The 15,667-nt window shown below is 43.0% G+C and overlaps 1 protein-coding gene across 4 annotated transcripts in view; it reads left to right on the plus strand.

The window, feature by feature from the left end:
- LOC116718224 (non-muscle caldesmon-like) overlaps positions 1-15,667 on the plus strand; it is a 38,807-nt gene that overhangs the window by 4,093 nt on the left and 19,047 nt on the right. For 3 of the 4 annotated variants that reach the window (XM_032559952.1, XM_032559954.1, XM_032559953.1), the window contains exons 2-3: positions 4,338-4,475; positions 14,878-14,985. In XM_032559952.1, coding sequence (XP_032415843.1) covers positions 4,338-4,475; positions 14,878-14,985 — 246 coding nt within the window. The remainder of the gene's footprint in view (positions 1-4,337; positions 4,476-14,877; positions 14,986-15,667) is intronic. The other variant, XM_032559955.1, reaches the window with a different exon arrangement.

Raw genomic sequence — 15,667 nt, forward strand, 5'->3', positions numbered from 1 at the left:
TAGCAAATACTTTTTTACTCTTACTTGGGTAATTTCTTGGATGGATACTTTTTACTTTTACTTGAGTAAAAACCCAGTGAAGTAGTTCTACTCTTCCTAAAGTGCAGTTTCTGGGTACTCTTCCCAGTTCTGTAAAAGTTGCAGCGTTCCTCGGCGACGCGTCGCAGGCCAGGCTGCGCTGCGCTGTGGCATGGTCTGCAGCCCTGCATTTTTTCAGTGACTAAATTAGCTGACCCAGACGATACGGCGAGCACATCCTGCCGGTTTTATAGTGCAGATGATTAATGATACATTCGCCTCTGCAATTAGCAGGTAATTCACAAGGTGCAAACTGGTGTGTTGGTGTCACATTTGGCATGCAGCTTGGTTTGAAACAGAGGGTGGTCAACAATTAAACTCTGCCACAGGAAATGCAAAAACTGAGCTGAAAACGTTGCTTAAAGGAAACAGTCGCTTTATTTCTTCTTCACTGTGAAACAAACTTCTGTTGCTTTTATGTTGCACCAGATTCTGATTCTTCTCCACACTTTCATTTTGTTTTATCATCCTAATTTAATTCAATTATATAAACCTTTACTCAAAACATGATCTGAATTTCTATTGCTTTAAAATTCCATTCATGAGATGAATTTCTTCTTGTAGTAGCGCCACCTAGTGTGCAAACTGCACCGAGATTCATGAATGACTTTCAACTTTACCTCCCAAAGGAAAAGGTGCAACTTTAACTGGTACAGTTTAAAATAAAGCTCCCATAATAGATGGCTAATAAGTAGTTCATATGTTAATTAATCTATAAACACTTTATAAATTATTATAACTGCTTATTATGTATTAATTGAGGATAAGAAGAGAAAATCTACTGGTTTCCTGCCCAATAGTGAACCAAATCTGTTCAAATCTGTTATTTTATCTAGAGTTATGTTAAACATTTCAGACTACATTGTAAGCACAATAAGCATTTGTAAATGTGTTGTTAGCATTTAGTCTCCTTCTCACCATTAATAACTGCATAATAAACAGTTATTAATGATTTATAAAGTATTTATGGATTGTAAACGTAACTATTTATTAGCCATCCATAAGGTTAGCCATATTGTAAAGTACGCTTTAACTAAATAGGACTCACCTTTGAAGAGGACAATTGTAGATTACAAGGCAGCAGATCAGAGCTACTATTACCTGTAAGAGTAGCATATTTAAAAATAGAAACAAAAAATCCAAACTCCTGTTACTGAGAAGCTCTTAGGCCATGCTAATGACGGCTAACTTTGCCTTAAAATTAAGGATTTTTTTATTTTTCATCCAGTTGGAACAAACCATCATCAAATGTTTGAATAAGATCAGAAACTGAAAGGCATTTATCTTATTATAATTATTAAAAATGAATAAAACAGGGAGTTTGCTTTAACTTATTACAAATGTAGAAAAAAATAAGTGAAGGATATTAATGAGAGAAACGTTTGAAAGAGTTGGTCCATGCTGAATATCTGCTATGTTTAATGTTTTTGTGTTTTTCAAAAATTGTGACACTTTTGTCTTTCCATAAGCCCACAACTCGCTCTAAACTTCTTATTTCTGCTGAATGAAAACGAGCAGCGTCTCGTGCCTCTTATTAAAAGCCGTTCTTGCACTGCTGTGGTGTGGAGTGCGTTAAATTGTTTGTTTACTGTATCACTTAACAAAAAGACATAAAAATACATGTGTGGATAGATACTTCTCTGACTGATGGGGATTTTATTTGATTAAAGTAAACTTCAATTAATTACAGTCCTTTGTTAAAATTTAGCAAAGGTTTGTCAGCCAACCTTTAAAAAGGACACCAATATGCAGATTGTCTGGAATATCTACTAAATCTATCTGTAATAAAATATAGAGATATAAATAAAAGGTTTATTATCCCTAAAGGAATCAGGCAAAAAGCTGCAGATTGTTTATAATTTATAATCTACCATAAATTGTGGTGCCTGGGTTAAAATGTGAATCCAATCAATATGTGCTTTTATCTCTCTGTGATGCTTCAGTCAGCTGTGATGAGAGCCAGATGATCCAACCTGATCCCCAGTGGATCCATTCACATCCAACAGAACCAGAACTTTCCGATCGCGGTTCCACTGAAACCCGAGATGTTTGATGAAAATCACACACAGAAATAATCTCAGCAGATTTACTGTGTTCATGTTTAATTTCCTTACTCATCTACACGGATGTTGGCGCTTTTAATCTGTTTTAGTATTCTGCACTGAATCCAAACTTCACTTTTCCGAGATAAAATTAGATTGCGACTTTGTTTTATTCGTTCATTACCAATGGTATTGGTATGTTCCTGCTGAATACTGAGATGTTCTGCAATTCTTCCTCCAAGCAACAAAAAAAATAAACACTTTCATACCGATTGATTTGGCTCATTTCCTCCTGCACCGTTTCAAAGTTTATGCATTTGTTGGGAGGGAGGTGCCATATTTTCAAGATTTGGACGTATAAATGGAGCTTTTAAAACATTTAATCAAACTCAAATGTATCTGATTAGGATTTTTGGTGATAAACCAACACAAAACTGTGTCACAGTGATGTAAATCATTTCCTTCAGAATATTTCTAATTACTAAATCCTACTTTGTGTAATTTACTCTATAATTAAAAATGCACATCACACTTTCCAAATTTTTGTCCATATATATATATGTAATAAAATCCCATAACTTACCATACAGGAAGGTTTGCAGTTGTGACGTGTCAGAATGTGATTTTTATTTACTAAAATAATTTATTTCTTTTCCCAACAACCCTAATATTTTGACAGTTCCTGCTCATCCGTCCTCCCTCTGCAGCATTACCTCAGCTGCCACTCCTCGTTCGTTTCCTGTGGGTTTTTTCTCGTGAGGTTCACATCAAGTCAAACTTCTCAGCAGCTGAATCAAGTTTATCCAGATGTTCTTGCACAATGAAAGCAGTTATGGTCGTTTTTAATTAGTCCCGCTGGAGGCTTCTTCGAAAAACAAAGTGTTTTCTTTCACGCCACATAAACGTTTCCACAGATTCATTTTTTATCCCATCAAATGAAAAAATATAAATTACGAGGATATTATTATGTATGTATCTCAGTTTCAGTTTGATGTCTGAGAAGGTAATTTTTTTGTTACCTGGTTTAAAGCCATAAGTTCATCTATTGAAAAAAATTACAGCAGAAATGTTTCTACAGTGAATCTCTGAGTTTTGTTGAAATTTTTTTTTAGGAGTTTTAAAAATTTATTTGCTGAAAAGGGAAGAAAATTTTAATGTGAACATGCCAGATTTAGCCAAAAACCTGGCATGTTTGGAAACAAACAAGAGTCTCGGTGCTGCTACTTTTAAAGACGTTCCTCTGGTAATATTTAGTGTGTATCTTATCCCTGGAAAATGTTATTTCACCGTGTTATGTTCCAGTTAAGTGCACTAAATGCTTTGGTTGGAGAACAACCAGTAAACCTGTTACCTGGCTGTTCTTTAGTCGTCATCTTCACGGCAAACATCTGAGGCGTTACACCGAGTTCCCTCTCCTGCAGTTTGGCTAGAGAGAGCATCACCTCAACAGGAGTCATGGTGGAAAACAGCTAAAGGTTAACGAGCCGTGAAACACAGATACCGACTCAAACCATTAGCCAACCAGTTAACAGGCCACTGGTGCTCATTATTTCTCTATTCCATGCCAATGGTCATATCTTAAACCTGAGCTTCTCTCTGTCTGAATTTCATAACTTCTAATGATAAAATACAGCTAATAGATATTTGATGCTGTTTGTAAAGTTACATTGTTGCATTATTTAGTCTGCCATAACAGAAAAGCCCACCATGTTATCCATTCATTTATAAATGTTGCAGTTTCAAGCTAAAAAATTAATTAACAAGCTAAATATTTAGCTTGAAGATTAATATTTAGTTTGCTAACTAAATATTTACTTTGAAGCTAAATGTTTAGTGAGCAATCTAAAAATGTCATTTGAGGCAAAATATTTATCAAGCTAACTAAATATTTAGCTTCAAATTACTATTCAGTTACCAAGCTAATTATTATAGCTAAATATTTATATTTGACTATTAATCTGATTGAGCATTGTTAATGCTGCATGTAAACGTAGAAAGGTTAGGGTTTAATTCAACGTTACTTCAGAACATGAACTAATTTTGGCACAAGAAACTCTTTTAAAAGTTAAATTAGCAACTTTACTGTAAATGTATCCTACTCAATCTGAAAGAATCTGACCTGAAACTTTGAAAGTTTTCATAAAAACAAAACAACACAGAATGCACCATAAAACCGGACGCATGCTGACGGCGTGTTGGTGTCCATGCTGGCTGCAGGGTGACGGTGCAGCGGAGCCAGGAGGATGCAGAGGAGGTGGAGCGGGAGCGGCGGAGGAGAGCCAGGGAGAAGCAGAAAGAAGAAGGGATCCTCTCCTTCCCAGAGTCCCAGCAGCAGGACGGCCCGCAGAGCACAGAGTGAGTTCAGCACACAGGATTCAGCGCTTCGGTCCTCCAGCTCCCTCAGAGTCCCAAGGGAAACGGTGTGACAGAAAAAAAGCAGCATTTCAGAAATAAGATGAAAAATATATTTTTATTTTACAGAACATATTAAACACTTTGATACAGAAGCTGAGAGCAGACGTTTTCCACATATACTTTTTACCAGTGGCTTTCCCAAAATAAAGTGTTGATTTCTTGATGATTTTCTTGAGATAACTAGTTAATATCCCGTTTTCCTCATGAACTTTTTCCTGAGGATTTTCTTTAGATAACAAGGTTGTTTTCTTGATGGATTTCTCATCTTAAAAACGTATTCTTGAGAAAACAAACTTGGTTTTCTTAAGAAGATTGGTGTGTGTTAAACCTCACTCCATCCATTATAACTTATCATGAAAAAATTTTAAATTAGCACATTATCTCGAGAAGCACAAAAGGATTTATTTGATTCTGAAACATTTGCTGAAAATTGTTTATTCTACGAGTTGTAAGTTCCACCTTTACAGTTATCAATGTCTTAAGTAATTTCACTTTGTGTTTTGAGAAAACTTTCAGTTTGTTTGCATGTGTATTTAGGCCTGTCACGATAAACGGTAAATCAATCAATCGTACGATAAATTAAAACTATCGACGTCATTTTAATTATCGGCATTATCGTCTCTTCCGTCCTTTTTCTCTTTCTGTTAATGACACTGAATGAAAAAAGGTTCAACTCCGGTGCTCTCCACTGACCCTCCCTTCCTCATTTCCTTAGTGTAAAGCCCAGCGCACACTACACGATCTTAGAGCTGTCGGCCGATTGTCGCCCATTTTCAAAACCTGAGACCAAACATTAGCCGACAGAAATCCTAGGTATAACAGTTCGATCGGGTTCGTTCCTGCCGTGTGGTGTCCAACAATGGGCACAAAATAATGGCTACAAGTCCAGTGAACTAATTTTAAAACCAGGTATTAATCAATGCTTTACTACAATCTACCTGCAATGCATGTGGCTAGTGTCAGCGTAAAGTCCTGACTGAATGAAAATCATTAGAACCTATTTACGTCACGTTAACGAAGAACAGCTGAAAAGTTACCGGGTTTATCAACTGCGGTAGCAATTTCGCTCCAACTCCTCCTCTTGTCATTTCTATATTCTTTGCATTTTGAATAAACATTAATGTTGTTTCCACATATCATCTCCAATGTCCGCTGGACTTCGGGTTGCGCTGTGTCAGCTGTTTAGGATTCCCCTCCGTAATTTCCCCTCAGAAAGCGCGGAGGAGAATCCGCGCTTTCTGCTAGTCTGCCTGTCACATTCAACAGGCTGCGTCACATTCAGACTATTTTGAATATAAACAAGAATAAAAAGCATGAAATTTACTGGTGAGATGATGTAACACCACCAGCAGAAGATTCTGTGATGTCACTAGTGAGGCAGTCTGTGTGATGTCATCAACTAGACATATATGTATAGAACACAATTCTGCATATCTTTCATTGCTTGCTATATCGCTGACCAGTTCAGACATACTCAAAGCACTTTCAAATACCGTTCAGGTAATTTAGAAACCGACTGATTTTAAAGAACTATTTAAGGGAAAATGTTTCATCAAAACCCAAGATACCACAATGGAAAGATGGGACCCCAGATGAGAAGGGGATTCCAGCACAACTCCCAAGGCAGGTTCCTTCCTGTGCACCCGAATGTTTTGCACGAGGAAATGCAAAGGCTGCGTGCTTTTTTGGAAATGGAGAGAGCCCAAAGGTTTGAAGACAACCAACGACTGGCCCACATGGAAGAAGAGCTGGAAGAAACAAAACTCCAGTTAAGAAGGCAGAAAGCTATCAAAGAAGTCTTCATCAACAAGTCCAAAGAGTCAAAGAGGGAACTCGAGAGAGTAGAGAAGCTTAGTGATCCAGCAGCTGTCAGCGCTGCGATCCTTGCTTCCAAGGTGCACAACGACGTGAGACATAAGAATAAGAAGATGCTGCAACAAGACTTTGTAGATCTAAAGACGGCCCATCTCCTCAGCCAGGAAGCATTTTCCTCAGAAATCCAGGCTGAGAAAGAGAAAGGTAAAGCCCTCCAAGAAGAACTGGATAAACTCCAGACTTCTTACGAGGAGCTTTGCTGTAAGTATGAAGCTGACATTGCTCTGGTGAGGCAGGAGGCTGAGATACAAACGTTTTGTGAAGAGAAGGATAGTGAGGTACAACAGCTCCTTGATAATCTAAGAGCTGAAAAGGAAGATATGTTTCAACAAATGTCAAAAGAGATCAAATTTCTGCAAAGCAGCGAGAAAAGTTTGCAGGACGAATTGGACCAGGTCAAACGTTCATATGAAGAACTCGGCGGGAAATATGATAGAGATGTTTCTGGACTTAAAGCCCAAGTAGAAACATACAAGAAAGAGATAGATCTTGAAAGAGAAGCCAGTTCAGAGAGAGCGAAGAAAGACCTTGAGGAAATCAACAAACTGAAAGCTGAGCAAGATCATCTCTATGAAACAATGACGGAAGAGTTCCAGACTCTGCAGCAGAAATTCAACGGGCTCGCAAAACTTTTAAAATCTAATATAGGCCAGTATGAAGCAAGCCATTCTTCACTTCAACAGCAGGTGCAAAATCTTCAGGTGCAAATAACTGAGGAGAAAAAAGCTCACTTGGAAGACTTGGCTCTTCTCCACAACATAAAAGCCATGAATGCCGACCTCCAGGAAAACACAGCAAATGATATGAAAATCCTGCAAGAAAAGGAAAGGGATGCGCAGACTGAGTTAGACAAGATTAAAGGTTTGTACCAGGAGCTGATTTGTAGATATGAAACGGATGTTGCTGCTCTAACACAACAAGCAGAACAATATCAGCAAGTAAGTTGTGAGAGGATTATTAAATTGGAAAGAGAAAATGAGGATCTCCAGCTTGCCAACTCTCTGAGAGATAAGAGGAAAGACCTACAACAAAAAACATCACAAGAGTTTACAGATTTTCAAGAGGAGGAGAAAGATTCAGAGAGCCAACCTGACCAGGTTGAAGTTTTACATCAAGAGGTTTCTTCTGAGGAGGATTTCTCAGAAGAAACCTCATCAGGTTGTTCCACGGATTTGGAATCCGCAGCAAAGACGGAGTTCGCTGTAGAAACCATCCAGGAGAATGTGGACAACCCAGATCCTAAATCCATGCAGGATGGTAAAAGGAAAAAGCCAAAGCTTTCAATTTGGAAAAAACTACAAAACATTCTGTGTTTGAAGAAACAGAAAAAAGAAGAAAAAGAGTGAATGAAAATCAAGAACGTCTCACTTTAACTATCATGCCATGCGACGCTCCGTCATGACAAAATTTAAAAAGGCAAGTTTTTTCCCCCCATTAACCAACTGTCATGAAGCGGTGTGAGGTGGAGTGGTGAGGCAGATGCAGCGGACCCAGGTATGATGAATATGATGTTTTTAATGATAAATAAGTCCAACAACGAACAGCAGGCACAAGGAAACACTGAGGACGACTAGACTGGACATTGACGTGACGTTGACGAAACATTGACGAGGACCCGACGAGGAACAAGGAACACAGGTGGAGTTAAATACACGGGAGGGTAATCACAGAACGAGACACACCTGGGAACAATCAAGGGGAGGACAGGACAACGAAGAGACTCAAGGACACAAAAAACTCTAACTAAACACGGAAAAACACAGATCCTGACAGTACCCCCCCCTCAAGGGCGGCTACCAGACGCCCAAAAAAAAAAAAACCACAACAAGGGTGGGCGGAGGGGCGCCGGATGGGGGGCCAGAGTCCAGAAAAAACAAAAACACAACAAGGGTGGGCGGAGGGGCGCTGGACGGGGGGCCAGAGTCCAGAAAAACAAAAAACTACCCACCATCGTGGGCGGAAACACAAGAAGGGCCAAGAGTCCATAAACAAACAAAAAACTACCCACAGGGTGGGCGGAGGCAAAGGAGGCAGGAACCACGGAGGTGGTCCGGTGGTCGTCCGCGGCGGCGGGAACCACGGAGGCGGTCCGGCGGCCGTCCGCGGCGGCGGGAACCACGGAGACGGGAACCCCGGAGGCGGGAACCACGGAGGTAGTCCGGCGGCCGTCCGCGGCGCTGGAGGCGGGAACCACGGAGGCGGTCCGGCGGCCGTCCGCGGCGCTGGAGGCGGGAACCACGGAGGCGGTCCGGCGGCCGTCCGCGGCGCTGGAGGCGGGAACCACGGAGGCGGTCCGGCGGCCGTCCGCGGCGCTGGAGGCGGGAACCACGGAGGCGGTCCGGCGGCCGTCCGCGGCGCTGGAGGTGGCGATGAGTCCCGGGGACCGCCCACAGACGGCGACGACGAGCCCCCCGAGGCAGGGTCTCTGGTGGAGCACAGGGGGTCTCGGTCGGAACGCTGGGGGTCTCGGTCTCGGGTGGAACGCAGGGAGTCTCGGTCTCGGGTGGAACGCAGGGAGTCTCGGTCTCGGGTGGAACGCAGGGAGTCTCGGTCTCGGGTGGAACGCAGGGAGTCTCGGTCTCGGGTGGAACGCTGGAGGTCAGGGTCTCTGGAGGAACGCTGGAGGTCAGGGTCTCTGGAGGAACGCTGGAGGTCAGGGTCTCTGGAGGAACGCTGGAGGTCAGGGTCTCTGGAGGAACGCTGGAGGTCAGGGTCTCTGGAGGAACGCTGGAGGTCAGCGTCTCAGGAGGAACGCAGAAGGTCAGGGTCTCAGGAGGAACGCTGGAGGTCAGGGTCTCAGGAGGAACGCTGGAGGTCAGGGTCTCAGGAGGAACGCTGGAGGTCAGGGTCTCAGGAGGAACGCAGAGAGTCTGAGTCGGAACGCAGAGAGTCTCGGAAGGAACACTGAGAGTCTCGGAAGGAACACTGAGAGTCTCGGAAGGAACGCCGGCTGGAACGCCGGCTGACTCGGCCTCGGGTGCGCCGGCTGGAACGCCGGCTGACTCGGCCTCGGGTGCGCCGGCTGGAACGCCGGCTGACTCGGCCTCGGGTGCGCCGGCTGGAACGCCGGCTGACTCGGCCTCGGGTGCGCCGGAGCGAAGCCTTGGAACCGGCCGCGGAGGCGAGCCGCAGCGAAGCCTTGGAACCGGCCGCGGAGGCGAGCCGCAGCGAAGCCTTGGAACCGGCCGCGGAGGCGAGCCGCAGCGAAGCCTTGGAACCGGCCGCGGAGGCGAGCCGCAGCGAAGCCTTGGAACCGGCCGCGGGGGCGAGCCGCAGCGAAGCCTTGGAACCGGCCGCGGGGGCGAGCCGCAGCGAAGCCTTGGAACCGGCCGCGGGGGCGAGCCGCAGCGAAGCCTTGGAACCGGCCGCGGGGGCGAGCCGCAGCGAAGCCTTGGAACCGGCTGCGGGGGTGACAGCTCCGGAAGGCGACGAGGGGCCGGGTCCACCGGCGGCTCACGTCGCTGTCTCCGGGCTGACCGTGGAGGTGGCGGCTCCGGAAAGCGACGAGGGGCCGGGTCTGCCGGCGGCTCACGTCGCTGTCTCCGGGCTGACCGTGGAGGTGGCGGCTCCGGAAAGCGACGAGGGGCCGGGTCTGCCGGCGGCTCACGTCGCTGTCTCCGGGCAGACAGCGGAGGAGGTGTTTCCGGAAAGCGACGAGGGGCCGGCTCCACTGGCGGCTCACGTCGCTGTCTCCGGGCAGACAGCGGAGGAGGTGTTTCCGGAAAGCGACGAGGGGCCGGCTCCACCGGCGGCTCACGTCGCTGTCTCCGGGCAGGCAGCGGAGGTGGTGTTTCCGGAAAGCGACGAGGGGCCGGCTCCACCGGCGGCTCACGTCGCTGACTACCCGGACGGAGGAACCGACGCGGGCCGAATCCGGGGGGCGCCAACACCAGTCTTGTCCCTCGGAAAAGCTCCCGCTGCAGCTCGGCGAGAGCGTCAGCCAGCGCCCTGTCCTCCCTGCCGGATCTCCGCCTCCGCACTCCAGCTGGGTCCATAATAGCAGCCTCACCTTTCGGTCTGGTCGGGTCCTACTGTCATGAAGCGGTGTGAGGTGGAGTGGTGAGGCAGATGCAGCGGACCCAGGTATGATGAATATGATGTTTTTAATGATAAATAAGTCCAACAACGAACAGCAGGCACAAGGAAACACTGAGGACGACTAGACTGGACATTGACGTGACGTTGACGAAACATTGACGAGGACCCGACGAGGAACAAGGAACACAGGTGGAGTTAAATACACGGGAGGGTAATCACAGAACGAGACACACCTGGGAACAATCAAGGGGAGGACAGGACAACGAAGAGACTCAAGGACACAAAAAACTCTAACTAAACACGGAAAAACACAGATCCTGACACCAACTAGAACAAAGATCCTTTCTTAACCCAATTCAAAAAACAATCAAACGCTAAGATGAATTTGAACAAGAAAAAAGCGGGCAGCACGGTGATGCAGTGGTTAGCACTGCAGCTTCACAGGGAGGGTGTGTCAGATCTTTGCTGTGTGGAGTTTGCATGTTCTCCCCGTGTTTGCGTGGGTTTTCTCCAGGTGCTCTGGTTTCCCCCCACATCTCCTAAAACATGTAGGTTAGGTCAATTGGTCAATGTAAATTGCCCCTCAAAAGTGTTCAAGAAACTGCAAGAATTGCTTTAAAAATCACCTAAAAGTCTTGAGGTATCAGCACTAAATCTAAGACTATTCCTTACCCAGCGATGGCTGCTTCCTCTACTTTAGCCCTTTTCCCTTCACTTTTTTAGTGGCAGATGGCTCAGTGCCACAACAACACATAGCTCAATATTTATAGCAACCGATTAATTTAAGAATTAAAATTCTTCTTGTAATAGAAATGATTTCTGTTTATTTTCTCTCTGTTTTTGTAGTTTTATGGTTTGTCCTTTATTTTACCTTCTCTACTCACATTTTATGTTGCACTTGCATTTTTTCGTAGTGAAATGTGTTTAAATCCGGAATTTAAAAAAGGTTAACAGAAGGATCATGCAGTGGCTTTTTTAAAAAAGATTTCAGGGTGACTGTGGCTCAGTGGGTAGAGTGGTCGTCTTGTGATCAGAAGGTTGTAAGTTCGAGTTCAGCTTCCTCCTGCCACATGTCGAGGTCCCCTTGGGCAAGGCACTTTTGTTGCTTACCGATCTGCATATCGGTGTAAATGGGTGAATGTGACTGTAGTGTGAAGTGCTTTGAGTGGTCAAAATGATTAGCAAGGCACTACATAAGTTCAGTCCATTCATCTTTTTGTTTCTTTGATAAATCCTGTGTTTTTATACCAAACATAAAAAAGCTGATTTAACAAGTTTGGACTTCTTCAGGGTCCCTGGGTGTTAAATTAAGGTTAGAATTACATCTGTACATAATATTAGATGACAATTATAATCATAATTTAATACTCTGGACCCCGAAGAAGCCCAAACTTGTTCTATCTGGTTTGTTTGTTATAAGAAAAAACAGGCTTTATCAAAAATGAAAGAAACTGTGTGATCTTTCTGTTAGTCTTTATTTAGAAAAATGTATTCAATATAATATAACAAACTTAATAAAAAAAAGTGCAATTTAACATGAAAAACTGAGTAGAAAAAGTAAAAACGAAGCACAATCCATGAAACAGAGAAGATAATCAGAAATTATTACTGTTAGTGAGGAAAATCGATTCTTAAATGAATACATTGCTATAAATAGAAACCTATGTGTTGTTGAGCTTATGTGTAGTCTACTGGTATAATAGAGAAGAACGACAGGATGCTCAACATCTACAGAGGCTGTAGACCTCAACACAGTTATCCCAGGTTCAATTCCAAGTCTTGGGTAATCTGCTGCATGTCAGTCCCTTCTCTCTCCTCCAAATCTCCTGTTCAATTACTGTTTAATAAAGGCCACTAGAGAATAAAAAACTAAAAATGTGCCTGCCACCACATTGTGCTCATTTCCTCATGTTGAAAAAAAAAAGAAAAAAATACAACTCTTTCTTGCTCTCTCTCTCTCGTTCTCTCTCATTCTTAAATAATAAATGTTACATACATATACTGTACATACACACATACATAAATGCACACACACACCCACCCCAACATGCACACATATACACATCCCTTCCATGGGCTGCCACCTTATCGTGGTGGAGGGGTTTGAGTGTCCCAGTGATCCTCGGAGCTATGCTGTCAGGGGCTTCATGCCTCTGGTAGGGTCACCCAATGCAGAGAGGTTCTTGGTGAGGAACCAGACCAAGTGCAGCCCAAATACCCCTTATGATGAGGACCACCAATGGAAACAGTGTTCCCTCTCCCGGACGTGGGTCAACGGGGCCCCACTCTGGAGCCAGGCCTGGAGGAGGGGCACGTTGGCAAGCGCCTGGTGGCCAGGCTTTAACCCATGGAGCCCTGTCAGGCTAAACAATAAATATTTAGTTTACAAACTACATTTAGCATTAAGCTAAATATTTATTTAAGCTTAAGATTTAGTGACCAAGCTATATATATTATATTGAGCTAAATGATAAGCCTTGAGCAAGCTGAATACTTAGCTCTGAGCTAAGTATTTGGCTAACAAGGCAAATATTTGTCTCTGAACTAAATATTTAGTTCAGACTAGGGTAAAGGGTACCAGGATTCCGGACCCGTCAGCAGCAGATGAAGCTGAAAAACAGCATGTAAATGAGCACAAAGGAGACGCACTCTGTGTTACTCCAATTTCTCTCAGCTTATTTATTGAACAAACCAGCTCATCTAACTGTCAATACAGCCCAATTTATAGTTCAGTAACTTACTGTACACATTAGGCATATTCCATCATAGACATCAACATTAGCTTTCCTTAAATCAGAAATAATCCCATAACATCATATTTTGTCACAATTCCCTCAGGTAACATGTACCTTCAATTCACTGCACTTTATATGCATATTTAATCAGTGACATATTTCATGGGCATGTATCTTACAGTTGTTGTAAACTGGCATAACTATCTTAGAATTCAAAGTACTTTAATTAAGTGAATGCATTAAATCACAGTTTAACCTTCCACCACTGTGTTTAGAACACAAATAAACCCTGGAGCCTGATAACAGTATATCACTCTCACATCATGGATTATATGTATATCTAGGCCTGTCGCGATAAACGGTAAATCAATCAATCGATAAATTAAAACTATCAACGTCATTTTAATTATCGGCATTATCGTCTCTTCCAGCCTTTTTCTCTTTCTGTTAATGACACTGAATGAAAAAAGGTTCAACTCCGGTGCTCTCCACTGACCCTCCCTTCCCCATTTCCGCAGTGTAAAGCCCAGCGCACACTACACGATCGTAGAGCTGTCGGCCGATTGTCGGCTCATTTTCAAAACCTGACAGACCACACATTGGCCGACAGAAATCCTAGGTATAACGGTTCCATCGGGTTCGTTCCTGCCCTGTGGTGTCCAACAATGGGCACAAAATAATGGCTACAAGTCCAGTGAACTAATTTTAAAACCAGGCATTAATCAATGCTTTGCTACAATCTACCTGCAATGCATGTGGCTAGTGTCAGCGTAAAGTCCTGACTGAATGAAAATCATTAGAACATATTTACGTCACGTTAACCAAGAACAGCTGAAAAGTTACCGGGTTTATCAACTGCGGTAGCAATTTCGCTCCAACTCCTCCTCTTGTCATTTCTATATTCTTTGCATGTTGAATAAACATTAATGTTGTTTCCACATATCATCTCCAATGTCCGCTGGACTTCGGGTTGCCCCGTTTCAGCTGTTTGGGATTCCCCTCCATAATTTCCCCTCAGAAAACACGGAGGAGAATCCGGGCTTTCTGATTGGCTACCTGTCACATTCAACAGGCTGCGTTAAGATCCCAGTGGGGGAAAACCCTGATTTAGATCGGAGCGGCAACGACGATCTACCGTAACACACCACACAATCTTAGAAAGACCAACGTTTTAAGATTGTCGTAAGGGGAAAAATAGGAGCAAAAAATCATGTAGTGTGAACTATTGCATCAGGTAGTCGATGTGCCCATCTTCTCTATTTAAATCTAATTATTACTCAAGGGCAACATAATATACAGACTTCATAATCTGTACTCTTTTGGTTGAATGCAGTATTTATTTACACTTTGGCTTTATGTTGTTTAGTTTTTTTTCAAGTGTGTTTTTTGTTAATGGGGACCATTTTATTTTTGTTTTTGGTTGTTTTGTTTATTTTGTTTATCAGCTCCAGTGTTAAATGTTCTTTTGAAAATAAAGTGTATCTATCTTTGGCAGGAAATCACATGCATTATTACGTCATTTCCATTAAATCAGTGTAAAAAGGTCTTCAAACAATATTATCATTTATCGCAATAATTTTTGAGACAATTAATCGTTCAGCAAAATTTGCTATCGTGACAGGCCTATGCGTATCTTTTCTTATTTGTTTTCCGTGCTGCTCGTTTCATTCCTCTGCCTTGTTGTTCTTTTGCAGCTCTGCAGGTTTTGAGTCGTCTGCCACCGGACATTTTGTACCAACCATGCATCAAATCGCTCCACCTAGAAGATGTTTTGCTCCCACTTTGACTGCTGATCCTGTAAAGTAATTTTCTTTGATCCATTTGTTATAACATATACTCCAATAAGTACAACCTACCAGCAGGAGGCAGCATTGAGTAATTTAGTCTTATTAAGAGTTAGCGGAAGCAGAAAGAGGTCAGGATCAAAGGACTGGGTGGAATCGAACATTTTCAGAAAATAACACCTGAAATTTTTACATAGGTATTTTTCTCAACCTACATAAAAAGAGAACCACAGACAATGTTTTAGTTTTCAAATCAAGTCTTTTGTAAAAGGAGAAAACATAGCAAACAACTTCTCCAAGGTGTTTACCGTGCGTTCTGACTCTCTGCATCAGAACTGGTCATTTATTACAAAACAAGGCAGGAGTGAAATGGAATGTGGGGGGTAATAAATCAAAGAAGGAGGGCTATTCTGAACAAGGAAGAAGGAACACAGAAACTAACATCCTAGTCTAACAAGTAAGGAGTATTCTGGTAGATAAAAAACAACATCTGGAGAAAACATGTTCAAGGTTAAGGGAAAAAGCTAGTTCTGTGTTTCACACGGTTTAACAAATTAAAACTCTAAACCTTTAAATGAAAAACAACTAGTAAAATTACTAATGTAAGAATGATAACAAAACATAATTATTTTAACAACATGGGTATGAATTGGTTTGTTTACAGGTGCAAATTATTGTACTTTCTACTTTAAAAAAAACA

The sequence above is a fragment of the Xiphophorus hellerii genome, chromosome 4 (assembly GCF_003331165.1).
Source record: "Xiphophorus hellerii strain 12219 chromosome 4, Xiphophorus_hellerii-4.1, whole genome shotgun sequence".
Classification (NCBI taxonomy): Eukaryota; Metazoa; Chordata; class Actinopteri; order Cyprinodontiformes; family Poeciliidae; genus Xiphophorus; species Xiphophorus hellerii.